Genomic DNA, 13,382 nt, shown 5'->3' on the forward strand with positions numbered 1-13,382 from the left:
AGTTGGCCTGTCGAGTTCAAGAGCAGGTCCGAGCGTTGTGCTGCACTGACAAATATGTGATCTTTCGAATTTGAGCAGCCGAAGTCGAGGAGAGATCAGATTACCCCTTTTTTTCCTTACCAGCGTTCGAGTGTCTTTATCGTTCCAATGATGACTGACAAAACGATGAAACAAAAACCACCGACCTTTCGTTGTGGTTACTGTGGACAAGAAGATACACAATGGAAGCGGAAGCAACTGAGATTCCATCGGTATATAAATCCCTTTTTCCGCCATCTAGTCGGTCGTGGTAGCTGAACCATAACGGTTAAGTCATGCGGATCTAAACATAAGGGAGGATCTAGTCGAGCAGTGAACGTGCTTTCAAGTGTGGCGATTCGTTCCCAAGGGAACGCACGATCAATCCTTTCGCAATGCAATGTAGCTTTTTTGCTTTTTGACTTGACTTAAGATGATCAGCTCTCTTACCGCACTCGAGGTTGTACGATTGTACAGCATGTATCTGCGTTCCGAGACACGTGTTGGGAGAGTTCAGGCGAACGTGCAGATGGAGTGTATGGAGTAAATTTGTGTCATGTTGATGGCCTGCTTTAAGCAAATTCAGCAAATCAAACGAGTAAATCAACCTCCTTCGTGGATTGATTGACTGACTGATTGAGTGATTTTGATGGGTGAGGGATCAACGTCGTCCGATCGCGAACACGCATCGCTAAATCATGAAGCGAGGATATATGTCACCCCGCTAGCTAATCAGCATGTACTGTATACCCAAAGAAACATCGAGTGAATTTAGAATCCGCATAGTCAGTCCAAGTCTAAGTTCAGCCCATACCCAGCGAGCTAAACGCTTTGAAGTCGAGACAACTTCGTTCGTCAAGTGGCTACCTGCTGCTACGAAAGCTCCACTATGCAAAGAGGGGACGACAACTTCACCTCAGTCAGTCTCGGGGCTTGTCCGTGTCAGTCAAGGGTCAAGGTAATCTGACCAAAGCTCAATTTCAGATTCGACACGGTACGAGTGCGGTATATAAATGCTGAATATGGGTCGGTGTCCGACCGCGTTCAGAAACGACGCGGAACCATAACGGTTAAGTCAGCATCCTGAGAACGCTTGTCCTACTCAGGTGTAGGCGATTTGTCCTTAACGGACGCGCGATCAATCCTTTTGTTGCTCGTTCTGTTTGGTATCGATCTTTTTGGGGTTTTCACACAGAGAAATGACGTCTGAGGATATTTCCAGCGTTGTCAATCAGGCGTCGGACAACAAATATCCTGACAACGTCTCGTCGTCAGACTGGAGTCATTTGGTTGACGATAAACTCTTCACAGGAATTCCTACAATTTTCCACCATCGACAGGTAGTCCTATGCTCAGAACAACTGAAGCGTTTTTGTTTTGGTTAGGGTATATATATCCTAAAAATGGGTTGATGTCCGACCGCGTACGAAAAATTACGCTGAACCACAACGGTTAAGTCGGCAGTACTGAGAAGCGCTCTTAGTTCCCGGGGCTATCTGCGCTACTCAGGCTGTGGGCGACATGTCTCGAAAGGGACGCGCATCAATCCTTTTGCTCACTTGATTGAATCTCAATCTTTTTGGGATTTACACACAGACAGCATTCACCTAGCAGAAATTGATTGTGGAAACTTCAAGCCGGAGAGTATGAAATAGTAGAGTGCCTCAGTCCCGCCTCTGAGCGAATTGAGTCTTCTGTATAGGACCTCTGGAAACGTCGGCGACAGTTACCAAATAGGGAACATCGTATCGGCAACGACACTCGTGCACACTATTTATTTTACAGGTCAAAGGGGGTATATAAAGCGTGAATATGGGCCTGTGCTCGATCGCGTACGGGAACGACGCTGAACCATAACGGTTAAGTCGGCGATTGAGGCGCTAATGAGATTTTGCCCCCAGCTTCTCATGAGCGCCTCGGTTGTGGGCGACATGTCTCGAGAGGGACGCGCGATCAAATCTTTTATTCGTCCTCACTTTTGCTGTATTTGTCGTGTGAGGTGTATCTCGATCAGTAGCTGGGTTAGTGATGATCGAGTGATGTTGAGATTGATTGATTGAACCATCAAAGGAGGGTAAACAAAAACCAATGATGAGTGATTGATCGATGACAGTGTGGAGTGCCACGTTGTTTCCTCATCACAAGTCGGATCGAGATTGTGACACAAGGTCGTTGGAGATATTGAGGAAGAACGCAAAAATAGCATCATGCGAATATCTGATTGACCAAAGTACAGAAAACAAACATACAGGTTCAATATTCATATTTGATAAGGATGTTCAGTCTCAATCTCAGCTTGTGGCTTATTGCATCGTTCGTGCCATTTTCCTAGTGACCATCTTCCGACCTTCCTGACCTCTGTCAGGCAACTTGACTCTCCACGTGCGCAGAACATCCCAAGCTGATTCCGGCATCTCTAGAGCCCTTCCAGGCGTGGTCCATTCGATACGCTGGCCTAGCAACTTGTATACTTTGTTCAAGATCGGTGGAGGTACAGTCGCGTTTTTGAAGGAAGTATGATCGACCCATCTACTTTCAACCTCTTGCTTCATAGCCTCATAATCATCCTGATACGATTGATCGTATATCTTTGGCTGGACGGATAACAGCTCCAGCCTTCTAAAATGGTAGAATTCCTCTCCGGTAGCTTGATTAGTATAACATCTAATCAACACTCCGTTGACCCTTTTCTCGCTCCATCCTGAGCAGTCTAACACTTCCTCCACGGACAGAGTCGATAGACAACTAAATTGCACTGCTAGGAGGCTTTGAGCCTGACGAAGATGAGTTATGACATGAGGTGAGATGGAGTTTCGGGGCGGAGGGGCTTTAGCCCAGTCTGGTGCGGTAAGGTGACGGGACCATTTCGGTGTGCGACACGGTACGAGTATGGTCCTCATTGACGGGAAAGGGGGGACGAGTATGTTCTATGATCATGGACAGTGATCATCAGTATGATGCACTGCTCTGCCTTGGTGACCACATGCGAGACCAGTAAAAAGCATCACTCACCTCAATATATGTCTCACTTTCGCACTCGATCGCTTGATTCTGCACGAGAATCTCAACATGATCGAACCCCTCCTGAGAAATTTTCTCGAACCACCATCTGGCGTCCAGCCCACCGTACCATTCGAGCCGTTTGATGTTCGGATGTTCACGTAACATTTTCATATCGACTGGAGTCAATCTACTGTCGTACCCTTTCCACGTATGTCTGTCTTCTGAGCAAAGCACTTTCATATCCTCCAAGTGCGGGGCCGTTTTGATGATCCGACATGAACCTGAAAAGGCTCGTGAATGTAGTTGATTGAGTCTCAGGGATTTCAGATGAGTATAGCTAGTCCGCAACTCTTCCAATCTATCATTTGACGATCTGTCCGATTCATCTGTCCGATTCCGAACGTTGCGGTTCTAATACGAGATGCCGCATTGAGCTGCCTATGATGCCGAGGGTTTGGCATATTTCGACCTCTGGTTGATAATTTCCGACTAACGCGCAGTTTAATGTTTTTGGTTTCGGTAGATATGGGCCGATCAAGCCTGTTTGAGTGAGATAGGTTCTGATGCTCAATGAATATATTTCATTACCTGTCCATCTCTTGTTCAATTGACCAGAGCCGACTTTGTGTACCCGAAGATTCCGTTGAAGAGCCTGACTACTTGCAGTTCTGTCCAGTCGTGCTGGGTGATTTGAATGTGTTCCAACCGCAGTTAATTGATCCATCTTACTCGCGATGGGTCTTCACCTGGACTCTTGATTCCACGCAGTGAGCTTGATAGCGACCAGCTGTAGCCACTACAAGGTATCACCCTCAGTCTTCGGCCTCTCTATAACTGTATGTGTCCCGCATGACCTGACTGCTACTGAGATACCTGCTCTGCCAGATTGAGACTGAGATGTCCCTCCAAGCGGGCGATGTCCGATTGAAAGACCTGCTTGTCGTAGTCTAGCCCCCTCGTTGGTGCCTTTGTAAGTGGTTGCTGATCGGGGTTTGAGAGGGAGGACATCAACCCAATCCGCTGCGCCTGCACGTTTGCATTCAGCAAACCTTGAACCCGGACACAACAAAGAGATATCTCACCCTCCAGGATGGTGCAACAATCCTCATGCGCTATGTAGAACCACTCCGCTTCCGGCTGATGTCTTTGCAGAATGAGGCCTGCGAGCTTGCCCTGCGATCGGGCGAATCAGCGCCCGTCCATCGTTCATCCTGCACATAGGAAGGACCGCGAGCCCCACTTACCTCATACGATCTATTGGGATGATCCTCTCCATACAATAGACCATAAATCTGGCCGCCCATCATGTACTGCTCCATCATCCATCCGCCTTCCCCATCATAATATGGAGCAGGATATCCGTTCGAATATTCCCATTGCGACAAGGTTACACCATCGTAACATTTTGGAGGTGTAAATTTCTGCGCACCAACCTGCTCGACGGGATTAGCAGGATTCAGCAGCGGTCACAAGCACTCACTAAGAACCCCCTCATTACGTGTGTAAGTTCGTGCATGAGGATTATGCTGAGGTTCAGCAGAGCGTAATCCCGGATAATGGGATTCCTAAAGGAATTCCCCTCAGCAAGACCAGCAGAAGTGAGAATCTACGGCCAAGCGAATCATCAGCGAACGACACAGGCAGCACGTCCACCGATTGGGGTGTAGCTTCGACCAAGTCGCCGTCAACGAAGATGACGTGGAGCAGGAGTTTGGAAGGCTGACTGAGAGCCAGACCCACACGGAAGAAGTTGAGTATGATGCTGATGTACATTCTACCACGCATGGCATGTGAATCACCCAGTATGAAGTGGAACGGGGAACAGTCGAGCCGCTCAGGTTTGAGAACAGCGGAAGAATGACTCACATCTTGCCTTATATGTATAATCGACGGCAGCTCACGGTCCACATACGCGTAGGACGACCTTATGGAGGGGTCTACGCATACTTCGAATTGCCCGTGAATAGCGAACCATCTCTGTCGGTGCAGGATTGACTCGTTGATATCCAGAGCATCTAGATCTTCGGGGATCGGTCGCGGATCATTCTCTTCCAAGCGGACGGCTTCACCAACGACACCAAACATCTTGTTCAAGATTGCCTCTCCACGAGGACAAAAGCACAATCTTCGGGCGATTGCGATTGCTTCCCGTAAAACCCTCCACTCGCACTCGTTGTCCACATAATCCACTATCTCACCATTACCATCGGCATCGAGTATCGGGAATGTCGTCTGCTCGACGTAATGCTGCTTCTCCGGAGTTCTCAAGATGAAATTTTCATAAGTACACTCGGGGGTCATAGGCATTTCATTGCTGGCGGCTGGCATATTGACGAGACGGTTAAATCAAGCTGGGCTGCCGATGAATTCGCTTTTGATGAAATGCGTAGGGATTGGATTGATCGTTTCAAGAATCGAGGTAGACGATGTTGAGGTCTCGATATGCAAAGTGATGTAGCGATTGCGATGACTCAAGTCGAACGGTCGGAGATAGATTCAGATATTTAGGTTGCAGAGCAGAGTTCATCCGGCTCGAAACTCAACCGGAAACTTATTAATGTTTCCCCTTTTCCACCTCAAGAACATGGTATGAAACCCTAACTCACATCTTTTCACCTGGTGTCTTTTGCCTCCTGTCCGCTCTACAATCTGCTGAGATGCCGTGCATGCCTACTGCAGTGACATCGAGGCTGAATCTGACTTCCTCAACTCGCCTCGTGGGGGCAATGCACCTATCCTCGCCAAGTCACCCGATGCTCAAAGGTGTTCGATCCCCCTATCCCTTCGTTCCTAATCTCAGGATACTCAACAGAAACGATGGTCCAAACGCCACGACTTCGCACCGACGCCGCTGCACCGAGTGTATATGCTGCCCGAGCTATGGACCTGACTGTCCAGATCTGAGACTCTAGCTCGATCGAAAGGAGGATGGAGCGTAATGACATGCTTGTGCGGCGACCTTTGAACGGTCAAATGTGTCTTCAAGCTTACATAGCCGTAGGCCAAGAAACATATATAACCCCATCAACACATCCTTCTGCCAGAGTGATATGGACGATTTCCACAAGTCACTTATCAAATATCGTCGTCTCAGTAGTCTCCAAATATGAAGATCCCTGTCATACCGTGCCCGACACCTTTCATCGATCACGTCGCTGGTCAAGTCGATGGGATCGATCTGCCTCTCAGAGTATGGCCTGCTGTAGATAAGCAAGGAGAAGAGGAGAAAGGATTGGGAAAGAGACCTTGGGTACTTTGGATACATGGGGTGGAGTTGTTCTCTAGTCTGACGAAGGATGTCCATTCTTCCTTGCTTCTTTCGATGCGCCTACCGTACCTCGACCGGAATGAAAGTGATGACCGGAGGCTACAGGTGCCTTCATGTATGGCAAGCATTACGTGCCCAACGTATGGGTCATCCCAGCCTTCAGGTCCTTATCATACCACGTCGTCTCGGTATCCTACCGATTCGTGCCTCAAGTCACACACGATGATATTGCTTCCGATATTCTGACCGCCTACGAATGGTGCAAAACCAACCTCTCGAGCGTCTTAGGAGAGGAGAACGTCGACACCGATTCCTTCATCTGTGCGGGTGATTCAGCTGGCGCTCATCTCGCCTTATGGTGCGGTAACCACCTTTCCCCTCGACCCCGAGTCGTAGTCGACATATACGGCTTGACATCCCTCGATGATCCTTTCTACTCCCTCTGCGTTCCCGATCTACCCCTTCCTACACTTGGACAGCACTCCACCGAGGAATTAGAAAGTGACTTGAACGATAGAGATCCTGCGAATGCGGTAGTTACTTCTGCATTTACTCTTGAATTACCTCCTTTCACCTCTGGAGACGATCTGAAGGTTGCGTGGGGTATCGATTATACGCCGACGGAGAAAGATGTGCGGAGGGCGGATCTGAATGTCTATACCTTCAAGAACGGTCTCAAGATGGCTAATATCTTTAGGAAATATCGCTTTGAGGCGGAAGAAGAGTACACGAAGGAGCTGCAAAGATGGTCTGCGATGCACCACATCGGATCCAAATCGAGTGGATATCCAGCAACGGTGATCGTGCATGGAAAAGCGGACACGATCGTGCCTGTCACTCAGAGTCATCAGCTCGCGGCTAAGCTTAGAAAGATGGGCGTGGATGTGGAAGAGAATTATATTGATGGAGCGGATCATCTGTTCGAAACTTATCTTGCTGTGAGTCATTGAGACTTCACTACTCCACAAAGTATTGAGTGAGCATCATTCAGAAACAAGGAGAAGCAGCTGATGTTGCAGATATGACTGAGCAGGGACCGGAAGATCCGATGTGGGAGAAGGCTGTTGTACCGGTCATCAACTTTGTCAGGAAACACTTGGGTTAAGAGAATGGCCTTTATGACTTCACGAATCATATTTGAGTGAGATACGCTTGTCCATGCATGCAGCATATGACTCATGCACCAGCCCAGCTCAAAAGGAATTTTAATAAAGTAAGAACCTAAGTGGGTGCATACACCACATGCAGCGGCTGTACCGGCTGTACAGTACGTGCGATTCATTTGGATTCGGACAAGACCGATGTACTTAGATAAAATCGCCAATCATGGCTTCGCCAATCTCACCCTCGCCAATCGTCTTATCTACAATCGCCAATTCGGTCTCTGTCGCCAATCATCCATGTATACTTCGAAATACCAGGATTCACTTCGCCAACTGAGCATGTGCTAGCGCCGTTTCAATACGTACATCGCCAACTGAGCAGATATCTTCGCCGTTTCACTTTGTAGACCGAGGACGAATGCCAGCTAGCACGAATCTTCGCCGGTTTCTTTCAGCGAGAGTACGGACGGTGACTCAATGATCGCCAATCTATTGTACCCTTCCTGCCATGGACATCCGTCGAAAAAAGGTATAAATAGGAGTCGTTGGGTGACTCAAAAACGTCCACATGTCGACATATCCAGCCATAACACCTGAACTATCGATTTCCCGAGATGTCTCAGCGACCTCAAAATCCGATTATCATCCTTGGTGCAGGCATTATAGGCTTGACCACAGCCGTCCGACTACTCGAGTCGCCCTTATACCGAGATGAGGATATTCCGGTACATATCATCGCTGATCATCTGCCTAACGATCCGCTCGACGCCAGATATGCAAGTACGATTGCGGGAGCGCATCATCTCTCGTTTGCAGATGACGAGGACGAGAGACAGAGAAGATGGGATGGACGAAGTGAGTCAACCAGGCCTCATTGAGTGACTTTGTCAATGTTGGTGCGGTGAAGATCGATATTGATTGCGGAAGGAGTGTAGCTTTCGAAGTGATGTTCGATGAATGGAAGAATGAAGGTGAAGCGACGGGATTGATGGCGGTGAAGCAGACGGAGATGTTTGTGGGGCATGATAAACACTTGAAGATATACGAAGAGCATCCGGACGTGAGTCTCCATTGATCCGATCGTATAGAAGCATCAAAGCATCAAACGAAGGGTTTATTGATGCTATCCGTGGGTCGCGCGCAGTTCAAAATCGTTGAAATGGCGGAACGACCGAAGGATATCGATCATGCAGTCTCGTTCACCTCTTTGACAATGACACCGCTCACATACCTCAATCGTCTCCTTCAGAGGATATCACACTTATCAGAAGGCAAAGTTCGGATTCATCGATACCACATTCCATCACTTTCGTCTCTGACTGAACCGTCAGTCCAGACCTTGATTGGGAAAGGTACACCACTGGCAGTCGTAGTTTGCGTAGGTCTCGGAGCCTTGACTCTAGGAGGAGTCGAAGATAAAACGGTCTTCCCGACTCGGGGTCAAGTGATCAAAGTCAAAGCTCCATGGATCAAAACGGGGTGGACGAGACAGGTTGGAGATCTTAATGGGGGAGAAGGTGGAGAAAGGACGTATGTCATTCCTAGAGCTGATGGAGAGGTCATCCTTGGCGGAACGAGGGAAGAGGGCGGCTGGGAAGCTGAACCGAGGCAGGAGACTACCCAAAATATCTTGAGAAGGGTCTTGGAGATTTGTCCGGAGCTAACGCAAGGAGATTCGGACCATAAACACCCTGTTTCAAATCAGTCTTCGCCTGATCTACACAACCCCACTTCGACAGACGTTTCGGCTATACCGACGAACAAGAAGGAAAGACAGACACAGTCTTCACGCCTGCAATCGATCATCATGGATAATCTAGTAGGATTCAGACCATCGCGAGAAGGAGGTACGAGAGTGGAAAGAGGTCCAGATCTGTCTCTGACCAGATCCGTAGGCAGCGGCAAGTGTCAAGGCGAAGGCGAGGCCGAAGGCGAGGCCGAAGGCGAGAAGACGGTTGTCGTGTATAATTATGGACATGGTGGAGCGGGCTGGCAGAGCTGTTGGGGTACGGCGGAAGATGCAATCGCCCTTTTAGAAGCAGCTTTACAATGATCGAGGCGTGGTAGCCTCACCTCTTTCGGCTACGTGACACCTCTACATGAATGACGCACTGCTTTCCGACATGATCTGATCATCTCCAATGCCAGCATTGCGCCCTAGACCCCTGTTTGCTTATTTGATCCGTTATGATCGCATATCGATATGGCCCTTGTGCATTTTGTCGCTTTGTACTTGCCAGATTAACAGATGACAGATGAATTAGTCATGTGCCACTTTACTCGATTTGGTAATTTCAGAAATGGGGCGAATCGCTAGTTTGATTCCCTTGACGACGCACTTAAAACGCATACAAAAAACGACCAAACGGCGCTTTTCACCTTCTCTCTCCCATCATCAACTCCACCAGCTCATCATCATCATACCATCTTCACTTTCTCAATCCAATCTGCTTGACCTCACAATATATATATATATATACCTTATTTTCATCTCACAAGTTACCAATGATCTTCAAGTCCTTGCTTTCACTTCTTCTCCTTTCATCATTCAGTGGTTAATTATACAGCATCTCCTCTTGCCAAATATCCTTTGACCCAATTCATCTCCATATATACTTAACCTGATAGCAATATCCTCAGATACTAGATTCTTTGATTTAGCTAGAGTTTGACAGGCCAATTCACCATGTCTGTAGCGGCGGAATTAGCTAGAGTGCGACTTGAGCCGCGAGATCAAGGCAACGGCGAGGGTGAGAGATCCGACACCAGTAGTATTGGCGGCAGTGAGATCGAAAGTGCACCAACCGATGAAGATCCAGATGCAGACAACGAGTATATTGTCGGTTCGTCCATTGTCTTCACGCCGTTCTTCTTTCCGTAACGGCAGACTAACTCGCGGATTTCCTGTAGATGCTATCAAATGGGCCAAGTACCGAGACTCGACTCGAGATCGCTCAGATGGCTACACAGGCTGGCATTACGGCGTCATGTGGAATGGATATTTGAAGACTGGGTCGGAGACAGAAGAACCGTTGAAGATGTTCAGGGGTGACACAAGAGGCAAATACCCTCTGATCGACGAGTGAGTGGAACAGCAACCAGCTTGTCGCCAAATCACTGATCCATTGACGTTGAGATAGATTCTGGCAAGCTCTCGGTATGGAGATACCACCTAGGCAGAAGGAACCAATGGGAAGATTAGGCACGGTATACGAGTGTCCTCTTCGTCTCCTTAGTGAGTATCATCAATCACGGCAACTCGGTATGACACCTTTTCGGGACAAATTTGCTGACGATAAGCTGGATTGATAGGACGTTGGTTCAAGAGAAATCCCACTAAACGCGGACCTGTGCCCAAATACAAACGATCCTATGAAACTTATAAACGTCGACGAGCCAAAGAATTGCAACGAGAGAAGTTGGAGCGAGACTTCAAACCCATTCCGGAGGATTTGTACACCAAGAAAGCCGACTCGGATTACTATATCTGGAAGAAGAAGGCGAAGGAGCAAACACGTCTCGCCAGATTGAGAGCCTTAGGTGTCCTTCCCCCTACCCCTCGCGCGCCTTCACATACCTCGACAAGAACACCCACTCCCGTCGCTGGACCTTCACAACCAACTATCCCACCTCCTCGTGCTTCTCCCCCCGCTGTCCAGGATAAGGGAAAGGGCAAAGCCAAAGAACCATCCGCGTCTCCTCCACCACCACCTGGGAAAGGCAAAGGCAAAGCATCCGGATTCGGGGACTCGTCCTCCTCCAATACCTCCGACAAGAAGGCCAAGAGCAAAGCTCCACCAGCGACAACTTCACTTAGTTCCCCTGCTTCCAATTTGGGATCTCTGTTCGATTCCAACGATGAAGACGTCGAGGTCGATCAAGTTCTCCAAGCTGCCTCGTCAGAGGAGGAAGAAGAACAAATCGAGAAACCAGTGCAACAGTCCTCCTCTTCCAAGCGAAAAGCCACGTCTCCCGTCGTTTCTACTTCTAAGAATGATACGCGAGCCGAGAAAAAGGCCAAAAAGGAAGAAACCATTGCAAAACTCGCTAAATCAAAGATCGCCAAAAGAGTGGTATCACCTCCGCCCTCTGCTCCTAGCGCTACGTTTGGAGAGCTTCAATCGGGTATCTTCGATGCTCCTCCAACTCCTGCAGCTTCGACTCCTGCCGTCTCCGACAACGCGTCTGCGCCAGTATCCGCTTCGACCGCACAAATGCAGAGTTCCGCGCCCGCGGCGGCTGCACCTATCGCGTCAGCAGCAGTGACAGCCTCCTCAAGCGGTCCACCTGTGCTGTCAAAGCCTCCTCTGACCGTGCAGAATGTATGGGCGTCGCTCAAAGCTCAACAACAGGTCGCACCGGCACCGGCTGATGCGGCTGACAAATCGCCAAGTCAAAACAATCAGTCAAACGGAATTCACACCCAAACTACCCCAACAACCGCGTCCTCTGTTCGTTTCGCTGATGCGCCGGGACTTCCTACGCCTGCTACTCCTGTTGTGAAATCTCCTCCCGTGACACAAGTCAATCCTCCTATCACTTTTGACTCGTCGAGACATAGTCAGCAGACAACCTCTGCCGGTCCTGTTCCGCAGTTCAATCCTGCGCCTGTTCCATCAACATCAACTGGTCGGCTCCCATCCGCCATCAATAAACCCAAGTACGTACAACCTTCAAAGATCAAAACCACTGATGAACCGATCAAATCGATGAATCAACGTAAACCACCAACTGGTCCAAAGCTTTCAACACAAAGGCCGACCCCTAGTGGCCCAGCGAGCCTTCCTCCCCGTCCCGCGTCGGCATATGTACCAAGGCCCAGCTATCCTTCCGACCAGAATGAGAGTAGAAGCACAATTGTAAATGGAAATGTCTCCCCAAAGAGAAGTCCTGTTATGTGAGTACAAATGTGCTGGAGTGGGGGAAATTCAAGCTGACGTTTCTTACACCATATCCCAGCCCACAAACGTCCTTTGCTCCCAAAGCCCCCATGGCATTAGATCCTCGCCGAAAAAGAGCAACAAAGTATGTTTGTTCTCCTTCGTACCGGTGCAGAGTAAGCTGACAAATATTCCTGTAGTGGTGCGGCATCGCACAATCCTCTCCCCACCCCTATCACTCCCTCTTCACCGCCGAAACGTGTCACTTTCTCGCTTACTCCGATTGATGTATCCGGAGGTCTCGTCACATTCTCACCCTCACTGCTACTCCGAAATCCCGGCAAATTCATTCAAATCATGAAGTTGTGCATGACGAACCCTCATTGGGGCGCATATCTCTGTCCTGCTGCGATGGAGTTCTTTCATAGAAGCCTCAGTAACAATAAGTGAGCTATATCTGAGTTTCCGAGGTGAGGACGTCGCGTGCTTAATACCGTGAATACCAGCTTGTGTCCCGATCCAACCACTGCTTACTCGGTCCTTGTGCAATTCCTTCCTCTCGATGATCATCTTCGTCAACTCTCTGGTGTCGGCGTCACCTCTGGAGGCGGGTTAAACATCACTGTCTGTCCCCCCAACATGTACGCTCATCAAGCGTGCGAAGAGTGGAAGCTGTGGATGCACGATATCCTGAAAAGCACGGAGTACGGTGATCTTGTTGCTTTATGCGAGAAACACAACAGTCAAATTGCCGGGCCGACTGTCAACATGATTTTGCGCGAGAACAACGAAAAGAAATTGGAAGATCTTCAGCTCGAAGATTTGAAGAACATGAAAATGGCCAAATCGTTTGCTAAGGATCTTCAAGGCTATACACGATTCGTGTATGTCGGTAACGACACTCGCCCTCTCCCGATTGACGGTGTGAGTCTTCCTCGGCACATCGCAGGAAACCCAGCTGATTGACAAATCTCGCCCAGATCGAGATGTATACGGCAGACGAGTTCCTGCGAGTCCTTCAGCAGGCGAACGGTATGAACGGTGGTACTCATTGAATGAGTGAGCGCAATCGACAAAACCGGTTATCGCCGCTGGTTACCGAGACTTGGC

General features: G+C 48.9%; 5 protein-coding genes across 5 annotated transcripts; 3 read left to right on the plus strand and 2 right to left on the minus strand.

The window, feature by feature from the left end:
* Window positions 1-2,321: 2,321 nt before the first annotated feature.
* Window positions 2,322-3,186, minus strand: I303_106498 (uncharacterized protein; the record flags this gene model as incomplete). Its single annotated transcript, XM_018411504.1, has 2 exons — window positions 2,322-2,945; window positions 3,031-3,186. The coding sequence occupies 2 exons, from the start codon at window positions 3,184-3,186 to the stop codon at window positions 2,322-2,324; spliced, it is 780 nt and encodes a 259-aa protein (XP_018259316.1).
* A 631-nt stretch (window positions 3,187-3,817) lies between these two features.
* On the minus strand, window positions 3,818-5,349 carry I303_106499 (uncharacterized protein; the record flags this gene model as incomplete). Its single annotated transcript, XM_018411503.1, has 5 exons — window positions 3,818-4,047; window positions 4,104-4,194; window positions 4,266-4,454; window positions 4,502-4,627; window positions 4,888-5,349. The coding sequence occupies 5 exons, from the start codon at window positions 5,347-5,349 to the stop codon at window positions 3,818-3,820; spliced, it is 1,098 nt and encodes a 365-aa protein (XP_018259315.1).
* Window positions 5,350-6,127: 778 nt separating this feature from the next.
* Window positions 6,128-7,394, plus strand: I303_106500 (uncharacterized protein; the record flags this gene model as incomplete). Its single annotated transcript, XM_018411502.1, has 3 exons — window positions 6,128-6,305; window positions 6,395-7,227; window positions 7,323-7,394. The coding sequence occupies 3 exons, from the start codon at window positions 6,128-6,130 to the stop codon at window positions 7,392-7,394; spliced, it is 1,083 nt and encodes a 360-aa protein (XP_018259314.1).
* Window positions 7,395-8,006: 612 nt separating this feature from the next.
* I303_106501 (uncharacterized protein) lies at window positions 8,007-9,445 on the plus strand (the record flags this gene model as incomplete). The annotated part of the gene is made up of 3 exons (XM_018411501.1): window positions 8,007-8,247; window positions 8,328-8,452; window positions 8,537-9,445. 3 exons carry the CDS (start codon window positions 8,007-8,009, stop codon window positions 9,443-9,445), a joined length of 1,275 nt encoding a protein of 424 aa, XP_018259313.1.
* A 633-nt stretch (window positions 9,446-10,078) lies between these two features.
* On the plus strand, window positions 10,079-13,327 carry I303_106502 (uncharacterized protein; the record flags this gene model as incomplete). Its single annotated transcript, XM_018411500.1, has 8 exons — window positions 10,079-10,235; window positions 10,303-10,474; window positions 10,533-10,627; window positions 10,705-12,289; window positions 12,352-12,417; window positions 12,473-12,718; window positions 12,779-13,196; window positions 13,253-13,327. 8 exons carry the CDS (start codon window positions 10,079-10,081, stop codon window positions 13,325-13,327), a joined length of 2,814 nt encoding a protein of 937 aa, XP_018259312.1.
* Between the last annotated feature and the right edge of the window lie 55 nt (window positions 13,328-13,382).

Source organism: Kwoniella dejecticola, chromosome 8 (assembly GCF_000512565.2).
Source record: "Kwoniella dejecticola CBS 10117 chromosome 8, complete sequence".
NCBI classification, from domain to species: domain Eukaryota; kingdom Fungi; phylum Basidiomycota; class Tremellomycetes; order Tremellales; family Cryptococcaceae; genus Kwoniella; species Kwoniella dejecticola.